General features: G+C 42.4%; 1 protein-coding gene across 8 annotated transcripts in view; it reads left to right on the forward strand.

Annotated features, from left to right (window-relative positions):
- Positions 1-23,570, forward strand: part of LOC110526388 (nuclear factor of activated T-cells 5) — a 58,443-nt gene extending 34,873 nt beyond the window's left edge. For 3 of the 8 annotated variants that reach the window (XM_036980744.1, XM_036980742.1, XM_036980749.1), the window contains 12 exons: positions 7,558-8,203; positions 9,371-9,560; positions 10,436-10,626; positions 10,806-10,978; positions 12,147-12,281; positions 12,408-12,460; positions 13,117-13,249; positions 14,355-14,423; positions 14,544-14,647; positions 16,410-18,519; positions 18,667-18,923; positions 19,132-23,570. In XM_036980744.1, the coding sequence (XP_036836639.1) occupies positions 7,558-8,203; positions 9,371-9,560; positions 10,436-10,626; positions 10,806-10,978; positions 12,147-12,281; positions 12,408-12,460; positions 13,117-13,249; positions 14,355-14,423; positions 14,544-14,647; positions 16,410-18,519; positions 18,667-18,905 (4,043 nt within the window). In that variant the 3' untranslated portion in view covers positions 18,906-18,923; positions 19,132-23,570. Of the gene's footprint in view, positions 1-6,901; positions 8,204-9,370; positions 9,561-10,435; positions 10,627-10,805; positions 10,979-12,146; positions 12,282-12,407; positions 12,461-13,116; positions 13,250-14,354; positions 14,424-14,543; positions 14,648-16,409; positions 18,520-18,666; positions 18,924-19,131 lie in introns of all 8 variants that reach the window. The other 5 variants (XM_036980748.1, XM_036980747.1, XM_036980746.1 and 2 more) reach the window with 3 other exon arrangements.
- Positions 23,571-24,303: the final 733 nt, after the last annotated feature.

Genomic DNA, 24,303 nt, shown 5'->3' on the forward strand with positions numbered 1-24,303 from the left:
GTCAGAACTTGTGGGTTTTTGTTTGTCCACCTGCCTCTTGAGGATTGACCACAATTCTCAATGGGATTAAGGTCTGGGGAGTTTCCTGGCCATGGACCCAAAATATTGATGTTTTGTTCCCCGAGCCACTTAGTTATAACTTTTGCCTTATGACAAGGTGCTCCATCATGCTGGAAAAGGCATTGTTCTTCACCAAACTGTTCCTGGATGGTTGGGAGAAGTTGCTCTCGGAGGATGTGTTGGTACCGTTCTTTATTCATGGCTGTGTTCATAGGCAAAATTGTGAGTGAGTCCACTCCCTTGGCTGAGAAGCAACCCTACACATGAATGGTCTCAGGATGCTTTACTGTTGCCCAACCAATCGGAAAGGAGATTCATCAGTGAAAATGACTACCCCAGTCCTCACCAGTCCAATCCCTGTACCTTTTGCAGAATATCAGTCTGTCCCTGGTGTTTTTCCTGGAGAGAAGTGGCTTCTTTGCTGCCCTTCTTGACACCAGGCCATCCTCAAAGTCTTCACCTCACTGTTTATACAGATGCACTCACCTGCCTGCTGCCATTCCTAAGCAAGCTCTGTGCTGGTGGTGCCCCGATCCTGCAGCTGAATCAACTTTAGGAGACGGTCCTGGCGCTTGCTGGACTTTCTTGGGCACCCTGAAGCCTTCTTCACAACAATTGAACCACTCTCCTTGAAGTTCTTGATGATCCGATAAATGGTTGATTTAGGTGCAATCTTACTGGCAGCAATATTCTTGCCTGTGAAGCCCTTTTTTGTGCAAAGCAATGATGATGGCACATGTTTCCTTGCAGGTAACCACGGTTGACAGAGGAAGAACAAGGATTCCAAGCACCAGCCTCCTTTTGAAGCTTCCAGTCTGTTATTCAAACTCAATCAGCATGACAGAGTAATCTCCAGCCTTGTCCTTGTCAACACTCACACCTGTGTTAACGAGAGAATCACTGACATGATGTCAGCTGGTCCTTTTGTGACAGGGCTGAAATGCAGTGGAAATGTTTTTGGGGGATTCAGTTAATTTGCATGGCAACAAGGGACTTTGCAATTAATTGCAATTAATCTGATCACTCTTCATAACATTCTGGAGTAACTGCAAATTGCCATCAGTTTTCAAACTGAGGTAGCAGAATATGTGAAAATTAATATTTGTGGAATTCTCAGAACTTTTGGCCATGACTGTATATGGGAAAACATTTTGTAAAAGGAAATCCAAATTGGATCTAATGCCAAGCCATTTAAGGGAGGTCATTTCAAGTACTGCAGTTCACAAGAGAGTCTGTTTTTCCGTTTTAAGTAGGTAATTGCAGTGGGAGTCTTTTTATAGGTGAACACCCATTAGAGAGGGAAAGGACCTTATGTTATTTTTGCCCATAATTTCATTCAGTTCATCTTTAGGAATGTTTGTTCAGTTCAGACCTTACTATCCCAGCCACTCCTTCTCCTGCTTCCCACCCATGCTAAAGGGTCCGAGTTTGCTTGTGCCAACTTAGCTTCTGCATGAGTTTAAAGTGGAAATGCATTTTATTTTACAAGCTCCAAAATGACACTCAGCCTGTACATTGAACAGCACCTGATCAATATCGGCATCCACACACCTCAGCAATATATTGACAAGTGAACATACTCCACAAAGTCTTTGAAATGTTCTTCCTTTCTTTGTTTCAATAATATTCAGCAAATGCACAAAGTGAATTGCTTTTTTGTTGATTGGATGCAAGTTGTTTTGCTATTAATGAACTTAACTTGCATTTTAGCTGGGCCCCACAGGCGTCGTGGTGGGTTGTGGTACTGTGTCTGTCTATCAGTAGTGAAGACATTTAGTCCCAAGGGCTCTTAACCCATCAAAATTCACCCAGGGTGTTGAGTAGGTCCATCTAAACTTTTAGACTTCTTATTATTTTCATTTACTGCATTTACCATTTTTTGTATTGTATTGCAACTGAGTTTTTGATGTCAAAAGTTTTGTTTCTTTAATTCTGCATTTAAATGGTTGTGGAACATATTGTAGAAGGGGTGGAGTTAAAGGGACATAAAATACAAAAAAATTAATCTATTTCATATTCATCATCTCCAGCACCACCCCAACATCAACATATGCGAAAAGGGTGCATTTCTGTGTTTTGTAGTAAAAAATATAAAGATCTGTTTTTCCAATGACATCATCAACCAATTAGTAGGTAATATCTACTCAAATATCTACACGATGCACACCGATGTCGTCATTGGAAACACTTATCTTCCGCTATCTTTTTTTACTATAAAACATAGAAACGCTCCATTTTCCCTTATGTTGATTTTGGGGTGGTGCTGGAGATGATGAATATGACGTTGAGAAAAAGTTTTCCTTCATGGGTTTAAGGGTACAGAAAAGCAGAACTTGGGCTAGGATGGAACATGCAATGGTCCCATAGGTGGAGGCATGGGTCTTCGGTAATGCATTTACAATATGAGTAAATGTTCTATGTTTATTTGAAAATGTATTAAGTCTACGCTGTAATACACCTTAAGTATTATTGCCTCCATCTGCTGGGACTGGGCAATAATCACATTGGTTTTAAGAGCATGGTGATTTGCAGCCACTTTCAGCATTTTTGTTAATGCATATATTGAGTGATACTACCGGTACTACCATTTTATGGCCAAAACAAATAGTTCCAGTGCCTTCAGAAAGTATTCACACCCTTTGACTTATTACATATTTTGTTGTGTTAAGACCTGAATTCAAAATGTATGAAATAGTTTTTTTCTCTCCCCCATCTACACGCAATACCACATAATGACAAAATTAAAACATGTATTTAAACATTTTAGCAAATTTATTGAAAATGAATAGAGAAATATTGTATTTACATAAGCTTTCACACCGCTGAGTTAATACTTTATAGAAGCACCTTTGGCAGTGATTACAGCTGTGTACGTCTGCTTTCCACACCTATTTTAAGCACTGTCAAATTGGTTGTTGATCATTGCAAGATAACCATTTTCAGGTCTTGCCATAGATTTTCAAGGAGATTTAAGTAAAACCTCGGCCACTTGGGAACATTCACTGTCTTGTTAAGCAACTCCAGTGTAGATTTGGCTTTGTGTTTTAGGTTATTGTCCTGCTGAAATGTGAATTAATCTCCCAGTGTATGGTGGAAAGCAGACTGAACCAGGTTTTCCTCTAGGATTTTGCCTGTGCTTAGCTCCATTCTGTTTTATTTTTTTTATCCTGAAAACCCCCCCAGTCCTTAATGATTACAGGCATAGCCATAACATGATGCAGCCACCACTAGGCTAAAATATGGAGTGTGGTACTCAGTAATGTATTGGATTTGGCCCAAACATAACACAGGACAAAAAGTTAATTGCTTTGACACATTTTTTGCAGTATTACTTTTGATGCAAACAGGATGCTTGTTTTAGAATATTTGTATTCTGTACAGGCTTGCTTCTGTTCTCTCTGTCAATTACGTTAGTATTGTGGCGTAACTACAGTGTTGTTGATCATCCTCAGGTTTTGCCCATCACAGCCATTAAACTCTAACTGTTTAAATGTCACCATTGGCCTCGTGGTGAAATCCTTTGGCAGTTTCCTTACTCTCCGGCAACTGAGTTAGGAAGGATACCTGTATCTTTGTAGTGACTGGGTGTATTGAAACACCATCCAACATGTAATAACTTCACTATGCTCAAAGGGATATTCAATGTCTGCTTTTTTTATTTCAATGTCTGCCCTTGTTTAGGAGGCATTTGAAATCCTCCCTGGTCATTGTGGTTGAATCTGTGTTTGAAATTCACTGCTCGACTGAGGGACATTACAGATAATTGTATGTGCGCGGTGTCATGTTAAACGCTATTATTGCACATAGAGTGAGTCCATGCAACTTATTGTGTGACTTGTTAAGCAAATTTTTACTTCTGAACTTATTTAGGCTTGCCATAACAGAGGTTGAATACTTATCAACTCCAGACATTTATTTATTTATTTTTTCTACTTTGACGTTATGGGGTATTGTGTGTAGGTTAGTGACAAATCTCAATTGAATCAATTTTAAATTTAGGCTGTAACATCTACTGTGTGAATACTTTCTGAAGGCACTGTATAAAATGTGTTCATAATATACACAATTTTATGTATGAAGTTCTCTAGCTTCAACCTATCGATACTCTGTTCCTCTGGATGTCTCGGAACCAAACCTCCTCAGAGTAATTATACATGAAGCCTTCAACCTTTTGTCCTCCATCTCCCTTTGAATATTGAATTGCAATGCATTTCGTTAGCCAGGGTATTATGCACAAACGGAGCAGGTGATGACTCAAAATTCAAGCAAGAAATGAATCCTGAATCCCTGCCCTTCAAGTCAGCCATTTTGGTGGTTATAGCTGTCCTATTGGCCAGCTGTCTTTTTCTATTAGAATGGATGGGCTCCTATTGAACAGGATGTCTTCATTACCACCTGGCGCTCAGCATTTCAAGGTTATCAGATGTACTGTGCTGTTTACAGGTATAATAGTTTGTCAAGATCAAAAGGTTTAACACCAGGCAATGCTTTACGAGGGCCAATTTCCTGGACCCAGATTAAGCATACTCCTGAATTAAAAAGACTCTCCAATTAAAGTGCTTTTTAGTCCAGAAATAGTCTTAACTTGACATGATGATGACCAAAAGACACATTATGCTTTAAAGAGGCTTAACAACAGGGGTTAAAAGGTTTATGTGGTAAATGCCTCTTTCTGTGGCCTGGTGCCTTTCTCCTGTGATAAATCAGACTTCCTGATTTTAAATGATTTATACCCTGGATAAAGAGATGCAGCAGTGCTCTCCTCCGTCCTCCCTGTAGGTGTCTCTGGGTTTTCTCTTCTTTAAGACCTGGCTACATTTTAAACAAACAATCAGCCTTGCGTGTTTAGACTAGAAGGCTAATGGGGGCGTGGTATAGGGAGAGACGGAGAGGGAGATTCTATCCAACAATTCCACTGCTCCACAGCGCAGGCCAAAAACAGAGGGATTTCATTCCCTCCCGTAGCGTTTGCTGTCCTGACGTTTATTACACGGTTGTCTTTAGTTTCATTACACTCAAAGCAGGGCAACTCGTTTTATATGAGAAAAAAGCTAGATTACCTCCCTCTGGACAGACAGCAGGACATAAAAGGGCAGTTGTTTGAAATGTGTACACAACTCACGGATGGGACAATTTACTCAGGCATATTTGCCAATGTACAGTAGTCTACAGAAAGCTTTTAGGCCATATAAATAAGTCTGGAGGGAGCTGTGAACCTTTACAAAGCTGGAGAGATTTACTGGACTGGGTTTCTTTGAGGCCTTTGTTTCTCCAGATTCTGTGAGTGTTTTTAAGTGTGGTGAGGGGGCGCTCTAAGTGGCTGCAAATCATTCACTGCGGTTCCAATCTTAGCAGGGCCTGTACGTTTCTCATGTTTGCTACGCTTCCAAAAATCTGCATGAACAGCACATCATGAAATGTGTTTCAAAGGAATGCGTCATATTTAGATTTTGTACTTGACATCATTTTGTAATGAACTAATCCTTCAGCATTTCAAATCCACTGTTCTGTTATGTTTATTCTTGTTTTAAAACTGATTTTCATTTGATATTACATGGTTGTGAAAATGGAACTAGTTCTTTTGGTTCTGTGGGAGGAAGCTTACAACTGCCATGGAGAACAAATTGCTGTCTTGCTGCCATGGTGAACAAATTGCTGTCTTGCTGCCATGGGTAACAAATTGCTGTCTTGCTGGATCCCAATCGAACTAAAATTATTCCTGTCTCTTGACTAAAACATTTAATTATACTCTATTGGGTAAAATAGCTGCTCCCTACCATCTGCAATCAGGTGGAAGTTTTTTGTCTGTTTGCTAGATTGCTTCTGTTTGCAGAAATCCATACAATGTGCTGTATGTTTTGAAAGCATTCCTGTTCATCAGAGCATAAATAGATGTATGGCTTTATCCATTTCTTCTTTTTATCATGGCTACTCTTCAATAAATTCAAATAGTTTAGCCACTAAAATTAATTTGAGAAAAATAATGATGTTCCATATTGTTGCAGTCAGGGATAGTTCCTACATATGAGTGCATTTAGAATGGGAAAAGGGAGAGGGCTTGTGGGTGGAATGTAAAGTGACTGGAATTTCTTCATAGACAATGCACCACATTGGCTTGTAATGAGTCATAGATATCTGCCATTCTTCCGATTGCCAACAAAAAGCCATCTTATTTTTCAGTCAAAAGCACTGTAGCTACAGTTTTGAATGATGTGCCGCCTAGTTGCACCTCTTATTTTTAATTGTTTTTATTGACATGTTGAATTCACAGTATCGATAAAGGTTTTACAAGTTAGGATAGCTTGTCTGCCTCTCCTCTCCCTTTCTCCTGCAGCAATCTTCAGGATTTCACCTCCATGCTCAGACCTTAGCCACCAAGGCTTCCATTTCTTCCATCATATCATCTTGAGTAGACAGTCGGTATTGCGTGTTTATTTCTTACCATGGGTGTCATAAGCTTTCTCCAACTCCCATGTTTTTTGTCGCCCTTTTATGCCAGTAGCCAAACTATCCAGTTTGTTTTCACAGAAGTGGAAGATGACAATCTACCATGCAGCATCTGCCATTTCACCTGCTTGAAGCTGCACTCTACTGTACCCTGCATTGAGGACATGATAACTAGGAATGCTTTTGAAATGTACTCCACATTTGCTGCCATTTTCCTCAGGTGTTTTAGGAGGACATTGAGAAAAACATATTGAGCAGGAATAGAACGAGACCCTTGAATGACGGTTCCATTTTCACATATACTTTTTGTTCAACAGTTTTTAACTTTTTTTTTTAAAATTACATTTGAATGTTCAGCTCTTATTGCTCATTCGCTGTCTCGTTTTTATTCCAGGAAGTTCCCTCTGAAGCAGGGAGTGTCTGCATATAAAATGGTCTGCAGTTCTCTGCTTCATAGGTCAGAAGCTTGTTTATTTTGTCTCTGTGGCTACGTTCAGTCCCAACTAAATTGTTTGAACCTGTATGAGAAAAAGCTCTATTTGGCACGCATCATCTTACACACCAGATAATCTTCATTTCATTTGAACATCCCTCTACGTGTAGATTTCCCAGTTAATTTCTGTTCATGGCAAATGCTATTAAAAATCAAGGTCCAGTGTCACTGAAAGATGGCTAGAGAATTGGATTACTGCCCGTTCTGGGGCACTATTTTTTTGCAGATTGAATTAGAAACTCTCTACGTATCAATTTCAGATAATTAGATATTCATGTCAGAAAATGCATGACTTTCCATGTATATTATGTCCTATAAAATGACTCTCTTTTCCCCCATTTTTTTTTGTCAGAACACACTACATACACTCTCACACACAGACACACTCACACATCATGATGCAATAAAAGAAAAGGGAAAATTATAATTGGATGACCAAAGAAAAGGAAAAAAAAAAAAATAAAAAAAATTATGCACAAATTTCGCTGCTTGAATGGGACTGCTAGCCAATGCTGGTTGAGATGCCTTTATTTACTGTCTAATTATATACACTGTAGATGCCACCAACGTCTCCTCTTCTATGACCATGGGAGGCCCTCGCAGTGCTTTTCCCACCTCTTCCAGCTCCACCATGCACTCCACTACTTCAGCCACTGACCAGACCTCTGCTCACACCGGCATCGGCGCTCCAGACGAAGGTGTAAGTAGCAGAGCGGTGGCGGAGATGCTTGGCGCCGAGGGCGGGACCGGCAACAGTGGGAGTGCTGGTGGCGAGAAAGGAGGAGGGGCCGGATCCCTAGGTGGAGGAGGAAGAGGGGGGGCATCCCAGGAGGCCCAGCAGCACCACCAGATGACGCCCTCCAAGCGGCGCACGGTGCTGAACATCTCGCCTCCGCCCGAGGACCTGTTTGACGACAGCCGCATGTCCTGCCAGGAGGATCAGCTCCAGGACTCCGAGCAGAGCAACAGCATCTGGATGGATGACTCCGCCTCCAACTTCAGCATCGTCAGCTCCAGCTCCTACAACGACAACACAGAGGTGCCCCGGAAGTCGCGCAAGCGCACCCCCCGCCAGCGACCCGGGCCCAAGCCTGCCTCGGCCGAGGAGGCCAGCATGGACGTGTTTGATGCAGACAGTGCCAAAGGGCCTCACTTTGTGCTCTCACAGCTGGGCTCAGACAGCAAGGCCTGTACCAAAGGAAGGTGGGTGCCCCTGGATCTCTTTTACAGTGAAATTAGCCCATGTGGAAACATATCTAGCCTACTGTTTACTTCCTTTTGGTCTGCAGAGTTAACTTTCCTGTTCTTTTACATCTCTGAGATGGCTCTATGGACTTTGGTTGAGTTTCTGTTTTCAGTTTGAATCTTGTCTGGAACACAGAATGGAAATACATTTAGAAATACATTAAGACAAGTTAAATGTCATAAAATTATGAATTCATCGAAAAACACTGATCAACTTATACCATTACAACTACTATTGAATGAACATCTCAACAGAACTGTTCATACCTGATTTTTAAGAAGTTTATCTAAATTTGCTCCATACTTATTCCCATTGTTAAGATGTGTAAACCCCTATACCACAAGTGGAAATCGAACCAAACCACTGGTTGAACGTTTGTCTGTGCTTGAAGAAGAGCTGGCAGATCAGAGGCTAGGGAGGGGCAGGATACCACAGCACAAACAATGGTCAGCCATGGTGAATCACACTGAGCCTCTTTGAAAAGTGTTGAGAAAGCAGAGCAGATTAAATAAACCTAAGAGGTTCTGATGGACCCTGCTTGGTAGTGAGCCTCCAAACTCTGCATTGCTCACTAGTGTCACTGGGAAACCATGGCAGCTATTTGGGGATCCCTCACTAGTCCCCTGCTGCTCTCCAGTTCCAAATACCCCCTATGCTTCACCATACACACATACTGACACTCACTCACACACAAACACACACAGATATTTGCTGGTGGGGGTCACAGCTTGGCTGGAACTTTGATAGTAAGTGGATGGTCTCCAAGTCCTGTCAAGTTCTCTTCCACTGAGAGGAAGCTTGGTGCCAACAGTGGAGCTGATCTTTCCTCCCCTTACATAAATGAACACAAGGTGGAGCGGAGAGGAGGAGTGGGGGTGAGGGTTGCTGCCACTGCCACCCAACACCACGTTATGCGGCCCTCAGTCCCCAATGATTACAAGGTCACAGGCAGGGTTAGGGTTAGCAGGGGACAGTGCTGTGAATGAGTGAAAGGAAACAGTCCCCTGCATTAAATATATATGGAAGTGGAAGTGTATTGTAGTTAATGTTAGCGTTGCGTGTTTCAATGTAGGTTGTTTAGGAGCTGTTGGGCTGACACAGTAGCTAACCAGTCTGTCTTGCAGTTCGGCAGATGGCTCCCAAACAACCCATCAGAAATGTGGGACCCTAGCGAGCCAGTTCCCTCAGAAGAGTGAGTGCAAGGAGCTGAAGATCCTGGTCCAGCCTGAGACCCAGCACAGAGCCCGCTACCTGACTGAGGGCAGCAGGGGGTCAGTGAAGGACCGCACTCAGCAGGGCTTCCCTACCCTAAAGGTACGCCTTAAACCAGCACCAGGACCAGGGGGGCTGTGGCCTCTAGGGCTTTTTGTGGACGGTCAGTGCCCCATACACGTGTCACTGTTTTGACTCTACCCCTTTGAAAGTATGCCTTTATCTGTCCTTCATCAAATGCCACCATCAACCTGCTCCATACTCATTGTTACATAACACCTCTACATTGGCTTAACATTCTTAAGTCAGTGATTCAGTGATTGTCACAGGCTATGTAGAAACTTGTATAAAAAGTGATGCAACATATCAACCCCAGGTTATTTTATTTTTATGAAACAAGGTTTAATAGCTAGCGGTTACAACACACCTTGGAAGGCAGCACTCAGGTGGTAGAGCATGGCTCTTGGAATGCCAGGATAGTGGGTTCAATTCCCATGAATGAATGACTAAGTAGCTTTGGATAAATGTGCCTGCTAAATGCAATATAGTATATAAACTACATAAACACAACAGATTTTCTTGTCCACCGAGAAAAGAGGTAACTATCATTATTCTCTTGAAATGATTACAACCGCAAATCGTGACTTTGTTTGCATTTCTTTGTCATATCTCAGTATCAGCAATGCTATTCACCAGGTATTCCATATTTCAAATGTTTTACTCTCAAAGTAGACAGCAAAACAGACAGTTGTGCAGTGACAGCTCTGTTATCATAGAATGCTATTAGATATCATCTTACTAAGCAGAAAGCTGCCACTGTCTATTCACCTTTGTATGTTATTTTAGCTCCACCCCACTTGCACAATATATTCCACGCTCAAAATTCTCTACTGACTTACAAAAATAGGTAGAGTTGACTTTGGAGCAGCTGTGCTATTTTCTGATTTGAGTGTTCTTTGTTTCCTTCTTGTCCACAGCTGGAGGGTGTGAATGAGGCAGTGGTGCTGCAGGTGTTTGTGGGTAATGATGCTGGGCGTGTGAAGCCACATGGGTTCTACCAGGCCTGCAGGGTGACAGGGCGCAACACTACAGCCTGCAAGGAGGTGGACATCGAGGGCACCACTGTCATTGAAGTGTCCCTGGACCCCAGCAATAATATGACCCTGGCGTATGTATCTACTTATTGCCATAGCTGTTGCAATTCTGTAAAATCACACATACTGGAGACTGTTCCTCTTAGTAGACCTCCAACGGGAGTGCTTTGGGGGCTATTGCAGCCGCTGGGGCCTTGTTCAGCAGGCCTGCTTGCCAGTCTAACAGCTGTGCTGTGTGTGTCTCTCTCTGCAGGGTGGACTGCGTGGGGATCCTGAAGCTGCGTAACGCTGATGTGGAAGCTCGTATCGGGGTGGCCGGCTCCAAAAAGAAGAGCACTCGTGCCAGGCTGGTGTTTCGGGTCAACATCCCCAGGCCGGACGGCTCGGTGCTCACGTTACAGACACCGTCGTCCCCCATCCTGTGCAGTGAGTGGCTTTAGGTTATTCATAGCATCTGCCCACCGGAGTCCTCTCAGGAACGCTGTCAGAGCTTAGAGCTGTCGCACGTCACCAGGGGATTAGGGGAAGGGGGAGGTTCATTCAGGGGGCTGGGTGGACAGGAGGAACATGAAAAGGAGCTTGGGTCAGGACAATAATGTAAATAATGAAGTCTCCATTGGTAGCCGTTACTGTCAAAATTTGACTGGATAGTCTTACGAGCATTTGTAATATAGGTTTGTTTTATTGTTTTCATCTCGTTTTTAAGTTCCACGCTGAAGACTTGGACACTTTGAAGAGTTGATTCAGTCTAGAAGTTTCATTTCTAATGCGTTATGTATGCTTAGCAGATCATTTTCTAATTTAAGTACATTTTCAGAGACCATGTCTATAGACTCTCTTCAGCATCACGTGTTCCTCCCGTTGTGGGCATAGGGTGTGGCTATGAGTGGCAAAAACAGGAAAGACTGCTCTGGGATATAAGAAATTCTATTTGTCGGTGGTTTTAGAAGCAGATCTCCAAAAAAATGAGGGAGAGAAAGAAAGGCCGGTGAAAGAGGTGTGGACTTTTTTGTTTACAATGCCAGAGTGCAATCCGACCAAGCAAAAATCTGTCCAGAACATATAAATCTCCAATGGCGTCTGTCTGTGTGTGTTGTGGAGCGGGGTGGTGAGAGTGTGGAAGGCCTGTGAAAACTGGGGAGGGAGGAGGAGTGGGAGGAGTCTGAGCTTGTTGTTTATAGAAACTTGGGGATTTCTATTTGCCTGTGAGAAAGGGGGACTGCAAAGAGTGTAAACTTTACCTATAGTACAGTCATTTTACTGTCTGGTTAATGATCATATCCTGTAAAATAACAAAAAAAAAATACTTAAAATCTCAAGTACATGCACATACACACCATTTTTTAAACACCAGCTCAGCTCACATTTTTCCTGGCAAAGCAATTAAAGCACAATTACTATTTCCCCAAGATTACACATGTGCCTTCCAAGAAATCACAAGGTATTCTTGAGCAATTGGTTTAAGCTTTTCTGTCGGCTTCCCCTGGTTCCTCTGAGAAGGCCAGCAGTTCTGTACTCGTGACAGAATATTAGTTAAAGAAGCTAGGTCAAGCAGAACTCAGAGCCTGATGGTCTGTTGGTGTCCTGTCTACAGCCCAGCCTGCAGGGGTGCCTGAGATTCTGAAGAAGTCCCTCCACAGTTGCTCGGTGAGGGGGGGTGAGGAGGTCTTCATCATTGGGAAGAACTTCCTCAAGGACACCAAAGTCATATTCCAGGAAAATGTATCAGGTAGGTCTACACAACCAATTATTGTCTGAAATCCATGTCCTTACAGTATATGAATAATGAATAACATTTATATTTATTCCTTTACCTACCATACTAATGAAACCGTTCATTGTTTTCCCCCCTAAGATGAGAAGTGTTGGAAGGCAGAGGCTGAAATTGACATGGAGCTGTTTCACCAGGTAAATAAGCTTATTCTCTGCTTATTGTGGTCCTAGAATGATTCATGCTAATGATTTAACAGGGTGATTAGATAACAGCAGCCATTTGAGATTTGTAGGTTTAGATGTAATCATCTTAAATTGCTACTCACTCAAGGAGGCCTCATTGTTTTGTCACCTAATTACTGTGAGCCACGGTGGTAAGTAGGTCTCAACAGTCCTGCATAAACCTTTGCCCTTGGGAGCCAGAGGGTCAGAGCTTCGTTAGCTAAGCCTCAATCAGTTGTCTGAGCCCTGAGGTGTTTTAGCTGTCTTTCACATGTTATTCACAATTTGTAACCATGTGTAACCAGGCAAACTCTGTAAATCATCGCCACACCTTCTACTAGTCAGCAAAGTTTGAAAGGTGTTGCACATCTGAACTAGTTGATGACGTATGGAGTCTCCAGTTCATCGTCTGTGCCAGGATCATGTCCATTGTGGCTCTCTCTCTCTTTCAACTCTACATTGTGCTGACATCACTTGATTATTTAATCTAAGTAATTTTGCGCTTGCGCCTATTTTATAAGGGATGTTGACACGTTTGTCACATGACTTGATGTATGTAATTATAAGACTGGGGCTACTGTACATTTCTGTTAGCTAAGTCGATTTGTCTGTTATGCATTTCCCCTCAGAATCACTTGATTGTGAAGGTTCCTCCTTACCAGAACCCAGCCATCGCGTCTGCAGTGTGTGTGGGAATCTACGTGGTGACCAATGCTGGCCGATCCCATGACGTGCAGCCTTTTACATACACTCCAGAACCAGGTCTGTGATAAGTCCATGAACAAATGATATTTTGTTTCACCTTCTGCGCCACATTAGGACCAAAACAAAATTTCCTCAGACCATGTCTTCGGCCAGTGTAAATTACAACCATTACTCTACCACGACAACTGTATTAGGTGGATATATCATCTAGCCTGCTCTAAATTTACCATTACAGTCTTTAGTACAGGAAGCCATGTCAACTTGGGAACAGGGGGGTATTTGTCTCCTCCTTTTTCCTCATCACTTCCAGGCGTCAAAACGTCCTTTGGGCACTGTGGCACGAACTATCAATGAGCGAGCAGGAAGTGACAGGGAAAGGAACTAAAACAATGAAACAAAACATGGAAGTGTAGATGATCCATCTAAAAACAAACAAAAATGCCCTTCTATATACAGTATGTACTAAACATGATACCGGATTAGGCAGCGCCCTATACAAAACAGTATGTACTAAACATGATACCGGATTAGGCAGCGCCCTATACAAAACAGTATGTACTAAACATGATACCGGATTAGGCAGCGCCCTATACAAAACAGTATGTACTAAACATGATACCGGATTAGGCAGCGCCCTATACAAAACAGTATGTACTAAACATGATACCGGATTAGGCAGCGCCCTATACAAAACAGTATGTACTAAACATGATACCGGATTAGGCAGCGCCCTATACAAAACAGTATGTACTAAACATGATACCGGATTAGGCAGCGCCCTATACAAAACAGTATGTACTAAACATGATACCGGATTAGGCAGCGCCCTATACAAAACAGTATGTACTAAACATGATACCGGATTAGGCAGCGCCCTATACAAAACAGTATGTACTAAACATGATACCGGATTAGGCAGCGCCCTATACAAAACAGTATGTACTAAACATGATACCGGATTAGGCAGCGCCCTATACAAAACAGTCAAGTCATGCAAATTTAGTCCTGATTGTTTTTCACTCTATACAGTTTCATTTCATATTATATTTTTTGTATGTGAAAACCTGACATGCAGACGAGGGAGAATGAGACTGGGTATGAAGAATAAGGTCATCTGATTTGCATGTCCTTAACTCAACCTGCTTATCTGTGTACGTCTCAGTGGACATATCTGTGAAGAAAGAAGATCCATCTCCAGGCAAGCCCTGCCCTTTTGATCAACGGATGAAAGGTATAGTATATCTCTACCATGCTGTATCGTGTGTTCTTGTTTGTAATGCATAGGTGTGTGTGTGTGTGTACTCCTTCCTGTATGCCAAAATTGTAACATTGTCCCTACATGCCCCTACAGTAATTGATGGTGCCTTGATGCCCCCAATGTTGCCTCTTGTGAAGAGAGAAGAGGTCACTCCAATGGAGGTCTCCAGCAACCTCCCTTCTGCTGGCGTGTTCAAGGTAAAAGCTCTACAAATGCATTCCCAGCCTTGGCTGTGATAATGCCTCATTAAATAGTAGAATCATATCCATATGAACCATATCGATCTTTCCTCCAATATACAGTGCCTTGCGAAAGTATTCGGCCCCCTTGAACTTTGCGACCTTTTGCCACATTTCAGGCTTCAAACATAAAGATATAAAACTGTATTTTTTTGTGAAGAATCAACAACAAGTGGGACACAATCATGAAGTGGAGCAACATTTATTGGATATTTCAAACTTTTTTAACAAATCAAAAACTGAAAAATTGGGCGTGCAAAATTATTCAGCCCCTTTACTTTCAGTGCAGCAAACTCTCTCCAGAAGTTCAGTGAGGATCTCTGAATGAGCCAATGTTGACCTAAATGACTAATGATGATAAATACAATCCACCTGTGTGTAATCAAGTCTCCGTAAAATGCACCTGCACTGTGATAGTCTCAGAGGTCCGTCAAAAGCGCAGAGAGCATCATGAAGAACAAGGAACACACCAGGCAGGTCCGAGATACTGTTGTGAAGAAGTTTAAAGCCAGATTTGGATACAAAAAGATTTCCCAAGCTTTAAACATCCCAAGGAGCACTGTGCAAGCGATAATATTGAAATGGAAGGAGTATCAGACCACTGCAAATCTACCAAGACCTGGCCTCGTTCTAAACTTTCAGCTCATACAAGGAGAAGACTGATCAGAGATGCAGCCAAGAGGCCCATGATCACTCTGTAGGAACTGCAGAGATCTACAGCTGAGGTGGGAGACTCTGTCCATAGGACAACAATCAGTCGTATATTGCACAAATCTGGCCTTTATGGAAGAAAGCCATTTCTTAAAGATATCCATAAAAAGTGTTGTTTAAAGTTTGCCACAAGCCACCTGGGAGACACACCAAACATGTGGAAGAAGGTGCTCTGGTCAGATGAAACCAAAATTAAACTTTTTGGCAACAATGCAAAACGTTATGTTTGGCGTAAAAGCAACACAGCTCATCACCCTGAACACACCATCCCCACTGTCAAACATGGTGGTGGCAGCATCATGGTTTGGGCCTGCTTTTCTTCAGCAGGGACAGGGAAGATGGTTAAAATTGATGGGAAGATGGATGGAGCCAAATACAGGACCATTCTGGAAGAAAACCTGATGGAGTCTGCAAAAGACCTGAGACTGGGACGGAGATTTTTCTTCCAACAAGACAATGATCCAAAACATAAAGCAAAATCTACAATGGAATGGTTCAAAAATAAACATATCCAGGTGTTAGAATGGCCAAGTCAAAGTCCAGACCTGAATCCAATCGAGAATCTGTGGAAAGAACTGAAAACTGCTGTTCACAAATGCTCTCCATCCAACCTCACTGAGCTCGAGCTGTTTTGCAAGGAGGAATGGGAAAAATGTTCAGTCTCTCGATGTGCAAAACTGATAGAGACATACCCCAAGCGACTTACAGCTGTAATCGCAGCAAAAGGTGGCGCTACAAAGTATTAACTTAAGGGGGCTGAATAATTTTGCATGCCCAATTTTTCTGTTTTTGATTTGTTAAAAAAGTTTGAAATATCCAATAAATGTTGTTCCACTTCATGATTGTGTCCCACTTGTTGTTGATTCTTCACAAAAAAATACAGTTTTATATCTTTATGTTTGAAGCCTGAAATGTGGCAAAAGGTCGCAAAGTTCAAGGGGGCCGAATACTTTCGCAAGGCACTGTATATGAAAAGCTAGCAGGTATCATCTGTTTTTTGTATTCTCAGCGGACCCCCGATGTCATGTGTTCCGCCCAGCAGACGCTGGACATGAGTTCCAACCTTCCCCCCAACAACAGCCCGTTCTCCAACTCCTTGCCGCGGCCTGCCAAGGACCCTGCCGAATCCCAAACAGCAGTCTTCAACAGTGCAGAGGCCCTGAGCACCATACAGAAGCAGGACATCGCTCTCACCAACTCCTTCCCCGTGCCTGCAGACTCTCTACTCCAACCTGGGCCTCAGCAGTTCCTCCTGGAGCCCAGAGAGGGGCTTGGTCAGGACAGGGCTGGCAACAATGCTGGGGTGGTAGGGAGGCTCAGTCAACAAGTGGAGGCCCCTCAACCTGCCCCCCAGCAGCACCAGCTGCCCATATTCCCCCCAGACGATGTGGCCCAACTGGAACAAGCAGTGAGACAACTGCAGGCAAAAGGGTACTGCAGCCAGCAGCAACAGCGACAACAGCAACAGATTCAACAACAACAAATTCAGCAACAACAGCAGCAACAAATTCAGCAACAACAGCAACTACAGCAACAGCAACTACAGCAACAGCAACAGATTCAGCAGCAACAGGTTCAGCAGCAACAGGTTCAGCAGCAACAGGTTCAGCAGCAACAGGTTCAGCAGCAACAGGTTCAGCAGCAACAGGTTCAGCAGCAACAGATTCAGCAGCAACAGATTCAGCAGCAACAGGTTCAGCAGCAACAGGTTCAGCAGCAACAGATTCAGCAGCAACAGATTCAGCAGCAACAGGTTCAGCAGCAACAGGTTCAGCACCAACAAATTCAGCAGCAACAGATTCAGCAGCAACAAATTCAACACCAACAAATTCAACACCAACAACAGCAACAGCATGTGTTGGAGAACCTGCGGCAGGAGCTGTTTAAATCACAGATGCCAATGCAGTGTGGCATATTTCAGGGCGGTTCTCTAGGTGAGAACGCTGAACAGCAGGGTTCCCAGCAGGGCATGGTGCAGAACCATGGTTCCCTCTTTCAGCAGGCCCAACAGCAGCAGAGGCAACAACAGAAACAGCAGCAGCAAGCAGCACTCTTTCAGCAAGCCAATGACCTCCTCTCCATTCAGACCAACTTCCTCCATCAGACCCCTTCTCATCCCTCTCCACCCCTCTTCCATAACCCCAGCCCCCTGGCTGAGGCACAGGACCCACAGGGGGTGCTGTTCCACACTCAGAAGGCCTCTCCCACCCAGGAGCAGGTCCAGGCAACCCTCTTCCAGAACACCCTGACAGTGTTGAGTAGGACCAGCCTCTCCCCAGAGCAGCCCCCCTCTGCCGCCAACCTGTTCCTCCCCCAGAGTGCCCTGTCTGGTCAGCTCTCCGCTAGCGGCAGCCAGCAGCAGCAGCTGGCCTTCCTCAGTGCCCTTCAGACCTCTGCCCCTGAGCCCCAGTCAGTGTTCCAGGCTCAGACCCAGCTTTCTCCTATCCAGCAGGGGACCCCCATGGAGCAGCAGCAGCCCTCCCAGCCTCAGCCACCTCAGCAGAACTCTATGTTTCAGAACATCTCCCCTCATCCACCTGCAAACACTCTCTCTCAGACCCAGCAGCAGCAGGCTGGCCTACTGTTCTGCAGCAAACACCTCTCCACTCCAGAGCAGCCCCCCAGTCTGCTGTTCAGTGGCCAGGGCCAGATGCCCCCCATGAGCAGCAGCAGCCTGAACTCTCAGGAGCCCCAAAACCCCTCCATGCTGTTCTCTCAGGCCAGCATGGTGACTGTTAGCCAGCAGGAATCCTCTGAGCCCATGGCCTTCCAGGACCAGAGCCAGGTGGTGGGGAACCCCTCAGAGCCTCGCCATCACGGCCTGTTCCAAGAGCAGCAGCCCATGCAGCTGATCACCAGCTCCAACAACGGCCCAGAGCAGCCCGTCTCTCTCTTCATGCCCCAATCCAACATATCTGCCCTGCAGCGTTGCATGGCTGCCCGGGAACTCCCGCAGACAGGCATCTTTAGCACTCAGAATGGGGTGGCAGGCCTGCAGACCACCACCTCCTCCCCCGTACAGCAGCCAGGGTCTCTGTTCCAGACAGCAGTCAGTGGGAGCCTCAACCAGCCCAGCGAGGCCCAGCAGCCAGGCCTCTTCCTCTTTGGGATTCAGAATGGTAAGGATTCATGATTATGTGATCTGTCCTTTTATCAAATGTCATCTTTTTTTTAATATGCTCCAGAAAAGCGTATGACATTGTTTGGTTTTCTTTAACATTTCATGTGGCATGAAGTCAGTGACTACCCCTTTCTTCCCCATACAGAGTGTGGCCAGCTGATAACCTCTCCTGGAACCACTCTGTCTGATCAGATCATTGCCATCAGTCAGTCTGGTCAGAATCAGAGAGAGAGCGAGGCCCAGATCCAGTCGCTGCTCAACCAGTCCATGTCTGAGTCAGGGAGCATGCAGAACAGCATGACCGCCTCCCAGAACATGGAGAAGATAGATGACCTGCTTGTCAGCCTGCAGGAGCAGGGCAACAACCTCACTCGCTCCTACTAGGCCTGCTATAGGTTTCAGGTGAATGCTCATCTCTCTATAAACATGTTAAAAAGTTTGGTTTAACAATGTGTTTAAAACGGTTGTACTTTCGTTGTTCATTTTAAACATCTTTGAGGGTATCTCAGAAAGCAGGATTAACCATTTGGAATTCTAGTTCCAATTTGAATCACTGACTACTGTTCACATGCTTCTATGTCTTTAAACATGTAATTGCCCCTCCCTTTAGGAGCCCAGAAGACCCCCAGTGTGGACCCCCATTACAGATGGCAGAAGACCCCCAGTGTGGACTCCCATTACAGATGGCAGAAGACCCCCGGTGTGGACCCCCATTACAGATGGCAGAAGACCCCGGTGTGGACCCCCATTACAGATGGCATAAGAATGAAAACAAACCCAATGGTGGGCTCCTGTCCGAACTCCAAGTTACATGTAAGCCTCAGCGGCCTTTTTCTCCAAGGACAGTCTTCATGTGTAGATGCTCCACAGTGACGCCGAGCAGGGCACCAGTCCTCCACTGCATCTAAACCTGGACCTCAAAATAGGACATAGGTTGTAGTCACCCCACAACTGTCATTGTATCTCGCAGCTAGTCGCCTCCAGCTCTTAATGAAACATGACACTATGTAATGTTTGGCTAACTCATCAGTTCTCAGAGCAGCACTTTGCGGTGTGGTTTTATAAGGATGGTGGTGGAAGCTAGCACAGCATTCTGTCTTCTCCAGGACCAGAGTGTGGGCTCACAGTTGTTTATAACGCATTGTTGTCCTTTTTATACGATATTAAAAGTATTTTAGGAAATAGCAAAAGAAAATATACAATTAATGAAAAATAAACCTTTGTAAATATATTTTGACTTTAGTTCTTTCAGCACTTTATGATGCTTTCCTTTTGTGGCCAGTTACTCATTAAGTTGGCCTATGCATTTGCTAGTCAGCTATTTAGTCAGTACATCTCCACAACTTTATTACTCATGCATGTGTTTTGAGTTATGGCTTTAGTTTTTTTATTGTTCCTTTCATGAAATACCAGTTTCTTATTGGCAGCCATCTTCCCATTACCCATTCCTGAGAATAACTCCAAATATTTGAGTATTACACCATGGATTTCTTTACCTGATTAGACTCTGTAGTACGAGAGATGCTCTAGATTAGGGTCAATGTGGATCAAGAGAAAACAATCATCCAGCCTTTAAATTATTCATTTCCAGTCTACATAATTAAATAGGCCTATATTTTGAATAAATCAGAACCATATATGTGTACTATATACCAGTGTGCACGGTTGTCTGATGTAATTAAAGAGTATATTGTTATTTGTATCATTCTATTGCAAATGTAGATAATGTGTTGTTTTGTGATGTCTCCATGGAAGATGTTTGTATTAGCTCACGTCTGGCACGCACAAACTGGACTTTTATCCATAGATCAGAGAGGAGTTTTCCGTATGTTTGTCTTACTGTAAAATACCAACTCTCTTGCCTACAGTGGGCCACCCCAGGACCTGAGTCAAGGCCTCAAGTCACAGCCTCCTTTTTCGTCTTCATGAATGGCCAGTTTTATGGCTCATATTGATTGGTGTGTTCATATTTGTTGTTTGAGACTTGCCATGTTTTGACAGGAAGAAAGTGGTGAAAGTGACTGGAGCAGTTATCTGTTTTGCCTTGAGCATGAATGGTTGTTTGTAGTTGGATTATTAGTGTCAGGCGTGATATACAGATGTATGATCTTAATTTGATCACTCTTTTGTTGCTGAGAATTTTCCTGCACTGGAAGAAAAACTTTTTTATTATTATTTGTATTTTATCATTTTTGTATATATTTTTGTTGTACTTTTTACCCCGAATTTCATGATATCCAATTGATAGTTAGTCTTGTACCATCGCTGCAACTGCAACACGACTCTGCCAAGCCGCTCTGCTTCTTGACACACAGCTCGCTTGTGTGTCAAATTTCGACTTTGAAATTTCAGACTTGATTTACCCTAATGAAAAATGTATCAACCTCTACAAAAATGTCCATTAATTATAATCCACAGAATAATTCACATTTCCTTTTGCTGCAGGATTATTTTTCTGCTATAGCAAACTAGCTCAAATTAAGACCCTACACCTGTACTGCTGCGAAACTGGTTTGTGCTTTTATTCTTTACATGTGAGTATTGGGCTGGAGTGGAGCCAACAGTAAGATTGTGTCTTGTTTTTTGTCTGAATCTGAGTATACACATGAACAAGGGGCTGGTCTCTGATGACAACAATAACAGCTTCGTTGAGTGCCTCCATCTTTCTCTCTTAGTGTTGTATTTTATTGTGTGTTCTTAACATCATTACCTTTTTTTCACTTTAAAAACAAGCAGATTTTTTAAATGGAGAGTATTTAAATTATTTTTAGTAATGTGATTGGTGGGGCCCCATATTTCCCATCCCAGAGCTTGAGCTGTGTTCTTTTAGATATTTAAAGGGACCCTACTCATGAAGAATGAACCGTTAAGTTGCTTTGGAGAAAAGAGCTGTCTGTGATTGGCCTTCTTCAACTCTTGTGAAATACTAGTAGTTTTGTTTCCAGTAGTCATGAGTATTTGTGAATTTTTATCATATTTACAAATATTTTATCATATCTTTTTTACTGGTGTAGTTCTAATACATCTTTTCAGAAATCATATCTAATTTATTTGGTATTTCTTGTTTTAGATATTGTCTAAATTGTGTCCCACAATCATATTTGTGCTACAAATGACTTGATGTACAAGTTTGGTTCTGATTTAACTCCGTAATTGTATTAATATTAGTTATGTGGATTGGGCCCTTCCCCACCTGTTGAAACTGTAGTTGGCTGTGGTCTTGTGTGACATATCTGTCAGTGAAGCTTTTCTTCTCCTTGTAGATGTGAGGACAGGGATACAACTTTATGATTGAGGGAGTTCAAATGTAACATGTACACTGAGACACATGTACATTCCTGTGCATTGTTTTCTTCCATTTGATAGATTTCCGTTGAGATCAATTGTACAGTATGTTTGTCCAAATCTGATAGTTTAAAGTCAAACCCTTGTGATATCATCCATGAAACATTTAACCTATACTGTCACATCTTCAACTTACTTCACCTCTTGAATAAGGAAAGAGCAGGAAGTTATTGGACAACTCTGCCAGTAATAAAGCCATACAGACAGTTAAAACAGTATCTATTAAATATTTGTTAATAGGGTTTACAAAAAACTCCAAACGCAGAATGTGTTTGTTACCTCAACCCGAGCAGGTTGCTAATCAGGCCACCTTACTCAACATTGGACCAATTTCAATGATAAAGTACATTCTTTATATATAGTATACATACAATATTTTGTTAGCAACATGTTAATGTTTTGTGTTATGAATACACAATAAGATTATTGTTAATAAGGATATTGAAAGAAATACCTATTTTCAAATGTAACCCATGAATATCCCATGTAGTATGAGCTTTGACAAAATAAGAGGCCTATTTGTCAAGTAGGCTACATGTTTTACATTGAGGACGACATGAGTCTTTCTAATTGAGTGGCGCTATACTTTATTGTGCCGGTAAAGGTTTCATTTATTGAAGACCTAAAAATTAACGACTTTTCCTACTCAACCAATGACTACAGAAATGCAGAGGTCACCTTGAAAGTTCATCTATATTTTTACCATATTTGCACCCAGACTAACCAATGATTTATGACATCACAGTGTACAGCAAATATATTTTAGAAGTATTGCTCAGTACATTGGATGATATACTTGTGCCTTGACAAACTTTTTATAGTAGAGACCAGATTTATCTTGTACCAGTGTTGCCTATTTTATTCACCGCTGTGACACAATTGTCAGTGGTTATTAGCCCTTGATAACTAGTATCTTGCAAGCCATACGACTTGTGTGCTTCAAATGCCGTACAGAAATGAGTGACCAGATAAATGTATAGTGTTGTGCAATTTGTTGTGCATCTGATTTATTTTCACGAAAATATGAATTGCATTTGTTTCACGTCGTTGCAATTTAAGTTTTGTCTCAAACTGCTATGCAGCTTGATTCAATATAAATGTATATCTGTAACTTTTTTAATATATATTTTATCTATTTAGCCTCTCTTGATTGTTCATTGCAAAGAGGAAACTATAACGAAATATTGTAATTATGTTAATTATTTATGTCACTTTTTGAAATAGTATTGATACTGTGTGCCACCGGGATTTGTTTTTATTTTTATGATTGGGCTTGTGTCAGTCAAGACCAACACAAATTTCACCTAATTCAAACAAAGTTGTCATTCAGAATTTTCATCATGGGTGTTTTGTTTATATTGTAAATGTTATCAGTTAGTCTGTTCACACACTGTTCTGTTTGTGTCCCCTTAACCTGTCTGGCTTTGGTTTGATGTGAAAGTCTGCTTTGTTTCCATGAGTTTTTTTTCTGGTGATCAGTAATGAACCTGTTGATAGCACTGACAGGTAATAGGTATGGGGAGTGCATATCACCTATGTGTTTTTAGCTACCGTGTAAACAACTGTTAAATATTACCTTTTTAAAAAAAATGAATCTATATAAAAATGTATTTTTGCTTTTGTTGGGGCATTTGTATACTCTTGCAATTATATTTATGTAAACCTGCTGGTATCTATATTAATAAAGATAGATGATACGTTTTCCTTTGTCTAGTTGATTTCACCACCCTCTGATGTTTGGTTTTCGTTCGATTTTTGCATTGATCAACTTTTTGTTTTTGCTCAGGAGAGACAGAAAGACAACATGAATTTCCCATACCGTGAAAGATTGGAAATGGCAAAATCAAAAGCACACCAATCTAATTACGTTTCAAGAGTAACATAACTAATCATTAATCAAATGCGCCATGGCCTTACCCTAGTTGTCCATCCAAAACATGTTTTAACATTATGAAAGGAGGAGAGCGAGGGAAGTAGAAAGGGAAAAACATGCTTGCATGCTCAGAAACCAGATGAATATGATCACATATTAAAATGTAATTTAATATTGTGATTAGAGATTTATAATTAGTAAATGACCTGTGTTTTTCAATGAAGAAGGTGAGGGTTTGGCTGTCATTGTAAAGAACAATTTGTTCTGAACTGATTTGCCTAGTTACATACATTTAAAAAAAAATGAAGACCACCCGCAACAAAATGAACTAACCTGATCCCCCTGGTGGTCTAGGTGCAGTACTACTTTTGCGCAGTGTCTTCTGTGACTGATCCCCTCGAACACGCTGAGACGTCATTGCGTACAGTTCAACGTCAAAGTGTGTGTACGTGCGTTGATCTCGTTTGGAGCTGGAGAGGATGGAGGGCCAGGATAGAAGTAAGGTAATGTGGTGTAGGGAAACGGATCGATGGAAATTACCAAGTGATGGAAAATCTGATAGAA

This window comes from Oncorhynchus mykiss, chromosome 6, assembly GCF_013265735.2.
Source record: "Oncorhynchus mykiss isolate Arlee chromosome 6, USDA_OmykA_1.1, whole genome shotgun sequence".
Lineage (NCBI taxonomy): Eukaryota > Metazoa > Chordata > Actinopteri > Salmoniformes > Salmonidae > Oncorhynchus > Oncorhynchus mykiss.